This window comes from Vombatus ursinus, unplaced genomic scaffold (assembly GCF_900497805.2).
Source record: "Vombatus ursinus unplaced genomic scaffold, bare-nosed wombat genome assembly UNPS02010219.1, whole genome shotgun sequence".
NCBI lineage: Eukaryota > Metazoa > Chordata > Mammalia > Diprotodontia > Vombatidae > Vombatus > Vombatus ursinus.
Genome location: NW_020949997.1, coordinates 565,633 through 577,700, shown reverse-complemented (window position 1 = coordinate 577,700; position 12,068 = coordinate 565,633). Strand labels below are relative to the sequence as shown.

Here is a 12,068-nt window from a genome sequence, read left to right as displayed (position 1 = left end):
GCTCATATCCATCCATCCATGACACCTCCAAGGTACAGCTAGTGAAGCTGGCTGACATCCTGGGGGGGGGGGGGAGAGAGAGAGAGAGAGAGAGAGATAGGGAGAGAGAGAGAGGAGCCAGGGGTTGGGTTCTCTTGGCACCTGGTACCAAACCTTTCACCATCTCCCAGGGTGAGGACACTGAGCCAGTGCCTACTTGCTTTGCTACACGTTTCAGGACTTCAAGCTCAGGTAATTAGGCCCTGAGCAATCTCACCTGGGTCGGCCAATGAAACCAAGACAAACATCCTCTGCCCCTCCACTGAAGAGAGGGTATGAGCAGCATTTTTCCATGAGGAACTCAGGACTTGGCACTAGAGGAAACTGAGTTGCCAGGGTCTACAGGAGCAGTCTCTACCACTCACACAGGTGTGCCCCTTTCTCTCCCCTGAGTTTATGCTCTTCCCTGACCTCCTCTGGGAGGGAGAGGTGTGACTCTTCACCAAACTAGCTACAGCACCTCTATAGAAGCCTAGGAGGGAAGGGGCAGCCAATGAACCCACCATTGAATCAAAGGGTTATAAAGTTGGAAAGTTCTTAAACTTCTGTGTCATGGACTCCTCTGAGAATTTGGTGCAGCCTCTGGGATCCCTTTCCAAAATCACATTTTTAAGTAACTGAAGGACAGGTTAAGTTTCAATTAGAGGTAATGAAAATAAAAATGTAATTTGTTTTTGCCATCCAAGTTCACCAACCTCATGAATTCTATCAATAGGGGTCCATGAACCCCAAGTTAAGAACTCTTCAACTAACCTAGACCCTTTAATTTATAAAAAAAAAGAAAACTGAGGCCCAGAGAAAAATGTGAATTTTTAAGTTAAAAGCAAATTGCATAAAATTGCAGGGGCTGCATTTGAACCCAGAACATTTGACTCCACAGCTAAGGCCATTTCCATTATATTGCACCATCCTGAAAGCAGCACTCCTTTTCAGATCCACCTCACTGGATCCAAAGCGGTATTTCAGAAGGATCAACGTTTAATATAGCACTTGGGGGTAGGGGTAGGGGGTGTGGTGAGCGCTTCATGTTATTCTCTAGTTGTTTCATGATATAGATAGACAACTGTTACATTTCTGCTAATCCTTAAAAAGTCCCATTGTCACCTCCTCCAGCATTCTTCTCACTGGCTTTTGGTCCCCTTGGCTCTAATACAACACTTTAGATGGAAGAGCAGCTCAGCTAGTTATTTTGTTATTATAGTCATGGTGGGGGCGGGGAGATGGGATTGTGTCTTATCCAGGAAGTCAATGGTAGAGTGTTTTATCCAAACTTTGCATCTTCGCCCCTCCCCCACCTGTGCCAAGCACTTCTCTCAGCACTCAAAACAGCCTGAAAGTGCTTTTTTTTTTCGGTGAATGTCTAATTGTTTTTATAAGGTATCTTATCTCACCCCCCCCAAAAAGATTTTAATTAACTCCTTGAAAGAAGACTCACATCGTTCTTCCAGATACCAGCACAGTGCTAAGCACATAGTAGGCACTCAACAGGTATATGAAGGGAATTTAACTGAAGATCCCCATGAACCAGTCTGCGCTAATGGGAGAAGGGGAATATCCCCCCACCTCCACCCCGCACCTTGTTTGCCCTCATCCCTTTCCCTCTTCCTCAAAAACTCGTTAAGTCTGGGGAGCAAACCTAGAATAGCCCGGCTACCCAGACATTTTCTGAAGAGGCCAAGGGCACTCTGTAGGGGAGGAAACAGCAGCTGGCTCTCGCCAGTCCGACTTTCTTGTAGTTGTGTACTCCCGGAGTACGGGGTCCTGGGACAGGAAAGTGGGAGTGTGGAGGACGCTGGAGGGAGGGTCGGATTGCAGGCTTCTCCCATCCCGGCTCAGGGTGGCCGCAGCCCTCCCACTTCCTCCCTCCCTCCCTCCCTTCTCAGGGGGAGAGAGGTGGCATCCCTGCGAGCCGTCCGGTCCAGACCCTGTCCCTCGTGGGAGGCTCCGCTTCCGAAGTCACCGCGCCCCCAAAGGCTGGTTAGGGTGCAGAGGGAGGGCGCAGCTGGCGGCTGCCATTCCTCTTCCTCCTCCTCCTCCTCCTCCTCCTCCTCTTCCTCCCCAACCCTGCCCCCCATCCCTCCTCCCCATCCCGGCCTTCCTCTCCACCCAGAGGCTAAGAGCCGGGGCTAATTCTTCCCGCCCTTCAGACCGCCTCCTTGGGTGACGCGATCAGCTCTGCGGTTCCTTTAAAGGCTGCGGGTTCCGCTCTCTTCCCTTTTCCACTTGTAGCCAAAATATGCAAATCCAGAGACCGGAATTGGCAGCCAAATCGAGCCCGAGAAGGGGCGCGACCGCCGCGTCACCGGATCCTTTCCTTCTATGGAGCTTCCCCGTTTGGCCCGCCGCCCTGCGACCCTCCTTGCAGCCGCCCGGGCCTCCTCCCCCGTCCCCACGCGCGCCGCGCAAACACACACATATTTACACACCTCGCTCGCCCACGGCCAGGGGCTCAGCTGGGAGAACGCAGCCCCCGGGGGCGAAGGAGCTGCGGCGAGGCCCTTTTCGGGCCTGCGCCCTGGGCCGCTGCGCCCCGCTCCCTCAGGGGTGGGAACGGGGGAGCCTCGGGGAATCTGCTTTTTTTAGAAGGGGTGCGAGAAGAGTAGGGTGGGGAGGAGAGGGAGGTGGGAATCCCTGCACCTTCCCAGGACAGTAGATGTCCTCGGAGAGGGAAGGGCTGGCTCTGCCAACCCTAGTCTGTCCCCAAAGCGGAGGAGGGAAGAGAGGAAGAGGCTGCTGGCATCCATCCGCCCTCTCAAAATGTGAGGCTTGGGAGTTCCTCCCACTCACTTGTCCCCGACTCCAGGCCCTGCGCAGAGAGGACCCGGGGATTCTCTCGTTTTCCCACCCCCACGGCCGGGAGAAATCCGTGCCCTTCTCCAAGCACCCCCCTGCGCCCTCGGGGGTTACGGGACTCTCCCAGCCCCCAGAACCGCCAAGGAGGGCATCCTCCCACTAAAAGAAAACCGGGTCGTTCATACGCCCACCTCACACCAAATAGCCCCGTAGAGTGTTAGCAGAGCAGGCCCCCGGGGAGGTATCTGCAGTCCCCACGTCCCGCCGTAACTACAGCTAAGACCTCCCGAGATTTTTTTTGGCACCCAGACCCCCACCCACTGCTGAGTGGCTTCGGACGACAACGGAAACAACCCTGATGAAGGCCCCGGGAGGCCAAATCAATTCTCCCCAGTCCCACAATTAACTGGTTGCGGGGTAGGGGCGGGGGGCAAGGTGGAGGTATCAAGGGAGGACTGTAGTTTTCGGGAGGTGCCGAGTTCAGAGGCATCCCTTGCCTACCTTGCAAGGTGCTTTCATTTGTTTTTTTTTACCTAGAGGCAGTTGCTGGGGGGGTGCGGGGGGGCGGAGAGGACATCTATAACTTACGGACAATTTGATGCTCCGCCCCTCGACTCCAACCCGACTTCACCTTTCTACCCTCCTCTACCCTTGCACAGACCAGCAGCCTCTTCGATTCCTAGGCAAAGAGCGCATCTCCCCCCCTTGTAACTCAGTGCGCCTGGGAGTACATAAATTGGGGCTCAGGAGGTGAGGGAAGAGTGTTGGGATAATAGTTAATTAGGGGAGTTCCTGGAATTCTGGATGGAAGATACCTGTCGGGCTCTGTCGCTGCAAACGGACTCCCCCCAAGTCACCTCTGTTGCTTCTGGAGAGACTGAGGACACACCAAGTGGGCGGGGTCGGGGGGAGTGCTACAGGGGCTCAGAAGCTTTCCCCCCCCCCGGTCTTTGGGGGATACAAAAGAGAGATCAGCGCCTATTTACTTCGGGGTTTCTTCCTCGGTTGCGATGTTTAAAAGCTCTTTAGAGAAACTCTACCCCGCTTCCGACCCCCAACCCAATAAACCCACCCTTCCGTCACCGACCTGAAATAACACCGCGCTGTGGGAGCGCTTGCGCGGGCACACACACACACACACACACACACACACACACACGGCTCCAGTTTTTTCAAATATGAAGCGCCATTACTTCTCCCCTCCTCTCTGCTTAACCTTCCCCTCCCCTTCTCTAATGGGGCCCATCCTACAACCCAACCCTGACTCTCCAAAGAAAAGGCTTCGCACTTTGTCCCAGGATTTGGGCAACTTCAAAGACCGACTCTCTTCTCTCTCCCTTCCCTTTTCCACTTCTCTTCTCCCCTCCTCTTTTCTCTCCTTCCTCTTCTTCTTCCCTACCCCTCCCCATCTCCCCTCCTGTTCCCCCCTTTTCTGTCTTCTCTTTCTTTCTCCCCTCTTCACCTCCCCCTTCCCACTTTCCCTTCTACTCCGCTCCCCTGCACTCAATCAAATTCAACACATTTTTAAGCACCTACTATGTGCAAGCCACTACGTAGATACAAAAATGAAAAACGGAAACATGGGCCTTGCTTTCCTCTCCCCTACAATTCTTTCTTCCCCCCCTTCCCCCTTCTCCCTTGGTCTATCTACTCTTCTCTCTTTTCCCCTCTTTTTTCCTCCACCTTCTCTTCCTCCCTTCTCTCCTTCTCCTCTCCATCTCTCTCTTTCTTTCTTTCTTTTCTTTTTTCCAGCTAACTAGAACCGCGAGCGATGCGAGCGCTGCAACACTGGCTGCAGCGGCTTCCTGCTTTCTAATGTTCCATTGTGAGGAGCTTCCATTGTGACGTCGCGCCCCTTCGGCTGGGCTTTGTCTGTCCATATATGGGCAGCTACGTCACGGAGCTTTCCCGGGGCTCGGATAAATAGGCTGGTGGAGTTCCCTGGCTGGGAGCATTTGGGCAGCAGTGAGCTTGCTAAGAAGCGGTGTGGCTGCTGGTGCTGGCGGCGGCGGCGGCGGCTGTGGCGGTGGCGGTGGCGGTGGTGGCGCTGGTGGAGTGTGTGGGGGGGTCCCAGGAAAGCAGGCACGCGTGTGTGTGTGTGAGATCAGTAAAGGGGCAGCCTCCAACACCTGCAAGCCGGGGCCCCCCTTCCCGCCCCCCCACCCACGGCACACACCCCCCACCCCCACTCCACACAGCGCCTAGCCTCACACCACAGCGCCCAAGGGCGCACAGAGGGCTGCACTCCCTTTCCCCCCTCCCCCTTCTTCCACCCACACCCCCAAAAAAGGGCTCTCCTCCCTCAGCCCGCCCCCCTCCCCCTTTCCCTCCCCCCTCCCCCCCGAACTTTCCCTCTCGCATGCTTTTCCCCCGCACCACGGATCGCCTCTCGGATGCCGCTTCCTGGGGAGCTGTGCTAAGAGCGATCGGCGGCGGTGGCGGTGGCGGCGGCAGCTCGGGAGTGCTATGACCGGCAAACTCGCCGAGAAGCTGCCGGTGACCATGAGCAGTTTGCTAAACCAACTGCCTGACAATCTGTACCCCGAGGAGATCCCCAGCTCTCTCAACCTCTTCTCCGGCAGCAGCGACGCGGTGGCTCATTACAACCAGATGGCTACAGGTAAGGAGGAAGGAAGGAAGAAGGGGAGAGGAGGAGAGGGAGGGATGGAGGGAGGGGGGCGCGCTGGGAATTTTCCGGGGGGCGAGTTGCTTTTCCCACCCACCCCTCCCGCCTCCCGGGCTGCGGGGAGGCTCCTTTGGAGACGCCGCGGTAAAGGCTCCGGTTATCCCGGGTGGGTGCAGCCGCTGATGGGAGGTAGGTGCTAGTGGCTCCAGAGCTCTCCCCCCATGCAGGTGGCCCGATCTTCAGGCTCAACGCTAGGCGTGGCGATCTCCCCCTTCCTCTTTCTACGGGTGCATGTAGGGGGGTCTTGCCTTTTTCTATATAAGATCGGCCCTTCCGCCCTCCCCCCGGGAATGGAGCCATGTGCGATGAGTCCCCGCGGTAGGGAGAGGCACTGCGACGCTGCCTTTCCAGGGCATTTACCGGAGAGAAACTGGGTGTGGGTACGGCCGGGGTGGGGGCTGGGGTGGCGGGGTTAGGGACCGACCGATCGGGTGCCTGAGGACCCTGAAGGGGACAAGGGAGGTAAAGGAGGGATGACTGCTCCCGAAGGGGAAATGCTGGCCAAGTTGCCCTCATCCTTTCTCCCCAGCTCGTTCTCGTTTCCCACCCCACCCCCTCCACTGAGAGCCCGGAGCCTCTCCAGGCCCCAAGGAGGAGTGGGGGCGGGGGAAAAGGAACAGTAAGGGGAGCTAGCTCTCGGCACTCAGTGTCCCTCTATGCCCACGGTGTCCCCCTCTTTGCTTCAGGGACAAAGCATCCGATAGTACTGGGGGTTGCTGCTTGCCTCTTTCCCACCGATCTTAGGGCATAAGGGAGGGGTCTCGCAGGGGTAAGGATTTGGGAGAATCGGCTGAGTTTGTTGAGGCTGAGGGAGAGAGACCACTGCGCTCCGCTTCTGAATCTACCTGTAGCTACAGCTAGCTACCTGCCTGCCCCTCCTGGGGGAAACAATAAACCTGCATGTGTGTGCGCGTTATGCGCGAGTGTGCGCGTGAGTGTGTTATACGCGTGTATGTGTGTGTGTTGCATATACTCCACACCCCGAGCCATAGTACGTATTTTGCTGTATCCCAGGTTGCGCCCGGTAGATCGGCACCGCCCGGTTCGCGCCAGGGCGCGCGTTGCCTCTTGCCCCATTTGCTCGCTCGCTCTCCTTGGCACCCCACCCTCGCTCGGCACCTGGGCACGGGTCTGGGCCCCTGGGCCCGCTTTGAGCGGCGCTGGCGCTCGGGTTCACTCACCCCTCCCCTCTCTCCCTCCCCCCTCTCCACAGAGAATGTGATGGACATCGGTCTGGCGAACGAGAAGCCCAACCAGGAACTCTCTTACTCCGGCTCCTTCCAGCCCGCTCCGGGCAACAAGACGGTGACCTACTTGGGGAAGTTCGCCTTCGACTCCCCCTCCAACTGGTGTCAGGACAACATCATCAGCCTCATGAGCGCCGGCATCCTAGGGGTGCCCCCGGCCTCCGGGGCGCTCAGTACACAGACCTCTACCGCCAGCATGGTGCAGCCGCAGGGCGAGGTGGAACCCATGTACCCGGCGTTGCCCCCTTACTCCAACTGCAGCGACCTCTATTCTGAGCCCGTGTCTTTCCATGACCCTCAGGGCAACCCCGGGCTCGCCTATTCCCCCCAGGATTACCAGTCGGCCAAGCCCGGTTTGGACAGTAACCTTTTCCCCATGATCCCCGACTACAACCTGTACCACCACCCCAACGAGATGGGATCTGTCACGGAGCACAAGCCCTTCCAGAGCATGGATCCCATCCGGGTCAACCCGCCCCCCATCACCCCCCTGGAGACCATCAAGGCTTTCAAGGACAAACAGATTCACCCCGGCTTCGGCAGCTTGCCCCAGCCGCCGCTCACTCTCAAGCCCATCCGGCCCCGCAAGTACCCCAACCGACCCAGCAAGACCCCGCTCCACGAACGACCCCACGCGTGTCCGGCCGAGGGTTGCGACCGCCGCTTCAGCCGCTCAGACGAGCTGACCCGGCACCTGCGTATCCACACTGGCCACAAGCCCTTCCAGTGTCGGATCTGCATGCGCAGTTTCAGCCGCAGCGACCACCTCACCACCCACATCCGCACTCACACGGGCGAGAAGCCCTTCGCCTGCGAGTTCTGCGGGCGCAAGTTCGCGCGCAGCGACGAGCGCAAGCGCCACGCCAAAATCCACCTCAAACAGAAGGAGAAGAAGGCAGAGAAGGGGGGAGCGGCCTCCGCCTCCTCGGCGCCCCCTGTATCTCTGGCTCCCGTCGTCACCACCTGCGCCTGAGGACCTGGCTCCGGCTCCAGACCCCACTTTTCCCCTCCAGTGCCTCCCCGTTGCTGCCTTGAAAGTAATGGGGCACCCCGCCACGGAGGCGCAGGGGCCGCGCCCTGGCCTCTCCCTGGACGCACGGCCCCCAACTCCCCTATGATGCTTCCTACCCACCCCCTCGGCACTAGCCTAGGATTAGGGGTCCAGATGGGGGAATCCTCCCCCTCGCCGCCGCCCTTCACTGGGTAGGGGGGTGTGGAAAGGTGGCGTCTAGCCCGCTTTGTTCAACTCGGATCGCCTTGATCCACGGGGGGCAGGTGGGACTCACCAGGGACCTTACGAAGACTTGTGGGTGGGGTAAGGAGCCTAGTCCGACCCTTGCACACCCCACCGCCCTCCGTCTCCACCTCCCCCGCCCCCCATCTTGGAGACGGGGGTGGGAGGGGGGGAGATGAGGAGCGCACCAAAGCGCAGTGCTTGCTGCCCGCCGTGTGCGCGCCTGCGTGCGCGTGTATGTGTGTGTGTGTGCGTGTGTGTGTTATGTATGTATGTTTGTGACTGAGCTCTCAACTGGGCTGTTTTACCATCCTCCCCTCAAAAAAACTCTCCTTCCCACACCCAGTCCCCAGGCTTCTTGGAGGAGAGCCAGAGCAAATAACTGGCGTTGGGGGTCGGCCCGCAGGGCGGGACGAGGTGGGCTTTCTTTCGTCTGATGAGAAATCTTTCTTAGAGAAATGCCTCGGATGCCGCCGCCTTGGGGTCTCCTTTGGTCTCTGGGTCTTTAACCTCTTCCCTCCATGGCCCTCAGGGCACTTACATCTCACCTCCCTGGAGAAGGGGGCGGCCATAACTGAGCCTGCTTTTTTTCTTTATTTCTTCTTTTTATTCTTTCCATATATTTTTCCCTCCTCCTTTTCCTTTCTTTTTTTTTTTAAACAAACTGACTTTTCATCCGGTTCTGCCATTCTTCCTTCTCTTCCTCACCCTTCTCACCATTTTCCCATCCCACCCCCACTTTCCCCTTCACAAACCACCCTTCTCCAGAAAGAGCAAGGCCCACCCAACTTCCAACGTTAGCTGGCCTAGCAACCCCCTTCTCTCTGCCCCGAGTGCGGTTGTATTTTTGTTTCTCACATACAGTGAAAAGTCACATATTCCACCTCTCCTCACGGAAGAGAGAGATGGCCCTTTTTTTTGTCCTAGTCATCACACACACAAAAAAATGGTACAACAAATTGAACTTAAATATATGTGTGTATGTGTGAAAACACACACAGAGTATTCCCTTAGCCGGATAATATCACTACGGTACTTGGTTATCTGGTGCAGTGCACGTGGGTAATCTTTAAATATACAGCTTTAAATGTTTTATTTTTGGAAGAAATGCTAACTGGAGGAGATTATATATACATATATATAATATATACATAACTAGTATGTATATGTGTGTGTTTATATCCAAACTTTCCTCAAAGGAAGATGGGGATTTTTGCATTGACCTCTATTGCTGGATGATCTTCCCATACCCAAACCTTAACCTCTCTATTCTCCCCCTCCCACAACTCTTTCTTCTTGCCCTAACTTGACCCCGAACCCAACTCCAAAGCAGCTCTTAATGTGTTATGGTGGCTCATTTGAAGTGGAAGTAGAGGGGAAGTTGCTCTCCCCAGCAGCTTTCAGCACAGGTCTGATTGAATGTACCTATTAGATTTATTTCTCCTGTGGTTAGGAAGCTGCTGAGAGAGGGTGTATAGGTCTGGAGTTTACAGAGTGGGTCTGCTTTTAAAGTCACTTTATGCATTTCCCACCTCTCTTTTTTCTTTAAGAAGAAAAAAAGCACCTTTTCGGTGGTGGATAAAGTAATACTAAAGGACTTGAGATAGAAGGAAATGGAAAGGCAAAGGGCTGTGAAATTTCAGGGGAGTTTTTACCTTTTCCTAATTCCTAAGAGGAGAGAAAAGGTCTGGGAAAGGCCCACATTTTTTTCAGCTGAAGGGTAAAATCTTTCTTTGCAGAGACAGTATTTTGCTGAATACTTTTTATAATGTGATAATTATTAAAAACAAAAACAAAACCAAAATTTTTGGTCACTTCAAAGCTGGAAGGAGGAATCAGATATCCCTTAATATTTTTTTCTTGCTCCTTCTGGTATATGCATGTCACTGCATGACAGCTCTGAGTTTTCTTTTGTTTTAATAAAACTGTGCTCAGACATTTAAGCTAAACTAAGAGGAAAAAAAAACTTTGTTGCCAAAAGGTTGTGCTATCCAGGTTTTTATGTCTGCATGTAAAAACAAAACAACTAGAAAATGCACTCTTAACTATGTGAACTGAGAGGAACAAAACAAAATCAGGTTTTAAACAGGAAAACCTAAGGGGAATGATATTTTTTGAAAGACTTTTGTATAAAGTTGAGTACTTAGAAAAAAGACAAACCAGATGTAATATATTTTGTGGATGTTTTTATTTCTTGGATTTATAGTACCTTATACTAAGGTAACCAAAAGTATGCTTGATATTGTGAAAAGGTGAAATTCTTCACCAGCATTTCATTTGCTCATTTGTCACATTGTAATGCCAATATGATATAGTTAATGCAAACAGCATTTTTAAAAACCGGAATATTGAAATGGTGTAACGTCTTACCATTTGCACTGTGAGCAAATGCTAATACAGTAAATATATTGTGTTTGCTGACAATCAACCAGGCTGTAAATTTCATTTCGTGTTTGGGTCTTTTAATTCTGTATAGAGCATGTTTATTTTTGTTCTTACCTTGGTTTATTTGTTTGGTTTGGTTTGGTTTCTGGACTTACTTCCCGTGCTCAGAAAACCTTCATAGAGAAAATGTGAAATGGGAAGAGGATGAATTTTATCTGGGTTCTGGTGCCATTTGGAATCTGGATATAGAGGGTTTTGGTGGTTGTTGGTTTTGGGTTTGGTTGTTTTTTGTTGTTGTTGGTTGGCTGGTTGGTTTTTGGCTTTAGTTGGTTGGGTGCTGCTCTGCTGGGACACCTCGATCTGTCTGTCCCGAGGTGAGAACCACAAAAAAGCACTCATGGATGCATTCATGGGAAACAGTTAACAGCCAGCTTTGGGATATTTCTACTGCCCTTATCCCTGTTGCCCTCTGGGTTTCTACTAATCAGTAACCTTGGAGAAAACCCCTCTTGGTTTATGGAATCTTGCTAAAGTGACCAGAGGGAATGGAGAAAAGAGAATAGAACCTCGAAGGTTCTCTGCAGCCATGTTGAGACTCTCTTGCTTGAAGCTTTGTGAAAACAGAAAATGGGAGGATTACTTTGCCTACAGCTTGACTGAAGACTTGGGAGGGAGAGCTTGGTGCCCAGGGCTCTCAAGTGTGCTGCTGGGTAGTTTGGAAACTGCCTTGGCAGCTGCAAAAGGTGAGGGTGGATAGGGATGGGAAGAGGAGAGCTAAATGCAACAGCCCTAATCCTACTGGGACAGGACTTCTGGAGCTTTGTTTCAGTCTCGTTTGGAGCTGACTGCCTGGTCTGAAGGTGGCTTTGGCTTTTGGAAATTTTTCATATGGACTAACCAAGGAAGTAGGGCACAGAAGGTGCTCTTTTTTATGTTTGGCCTTTGTTTTCTGCTGAAATACAAGTCCGACATTTGCTTTTTTTCCCATGGGAAATAAGAATTGGAGGGGGGCGAAGACAAGGGGAAAAGACAGCCAAAGGTTTGTCTTCGGGTGTGTCTTTGCATATTGGTTCCCTTCATTTCATACCTTTTGTCTTCCACAACACTCACACTTCTCTCACCTTAAGAAGTTTCCTAACAGGCACCCCCCCCATCTCCTTCTTAATCACTGTATTTGCTAGATTAGATGATTTTTCCTTATCTCCAGCTGAGCCAGCACAGAAATATGTTCCCCATACCCACTCACCCAACTCCTTTCTTCACATTAGCTATCTTCATATTTCCCATTCTTCTCATTATCACTTTTTGCACCCATGGGAGTATGAGGCATATTGCTGGAGAATCATACTAGGGTTCTAGATGGTAACCAGTCTTCTCCTCCTCCTGTACCTATTGGAAAAACTCCTCTGAGCTTCTTTGTTAAAAGTTTTCCATAGCTTCAGCCTCATTGAGGACAATGTATTAACATGGGATTATAGGGGCCAAATAGCAGACAAGACTGGTAGGGAAGAATGGTGGGCAAATGGGTATCTTCGCCACCAAGACAAAAACTAGATCAAATAATTGTCGGGGAAAATGTTTGATAGCTTCTCTTTAAAGGGACAATTCTCACTGTCTCCTTCTCTCCACTTCCCCACTCAATGAGGAGGTGGTGGGTGGTATTTTTTATTGGCAAGTCACCAAG

The 12,068-nt window shown here is 52.9% G+C and overlaps 1 protein-coding gene across 1 annotated transcript; it reads left to right on the top strand.

The window, feature by feature from the left end:
- The first annotated feature begins 5,186 nt into the window (after positions 1-5,186).
- EGR3 (early growth response 3) lies at positions 5,187-11,367 on the top strand. The gene is made up of 2 exons (XM_027853969.1): positions 5,187-5,452; positions 6,732-11,367. Exons 1-2 carry the CDS (start codon positions 5,299-5,301, stop codon positions 7,736-7,738), a joined length of 1,161 nt encoding a protein of 386 aa, XP_027709770.1. The 5' UTR covers positions 5,187-5,298; the 3' UTR covers positions 7,739-11,367.
- Positions 11,368-12,068: the final 701 nt, after the last annotated feature.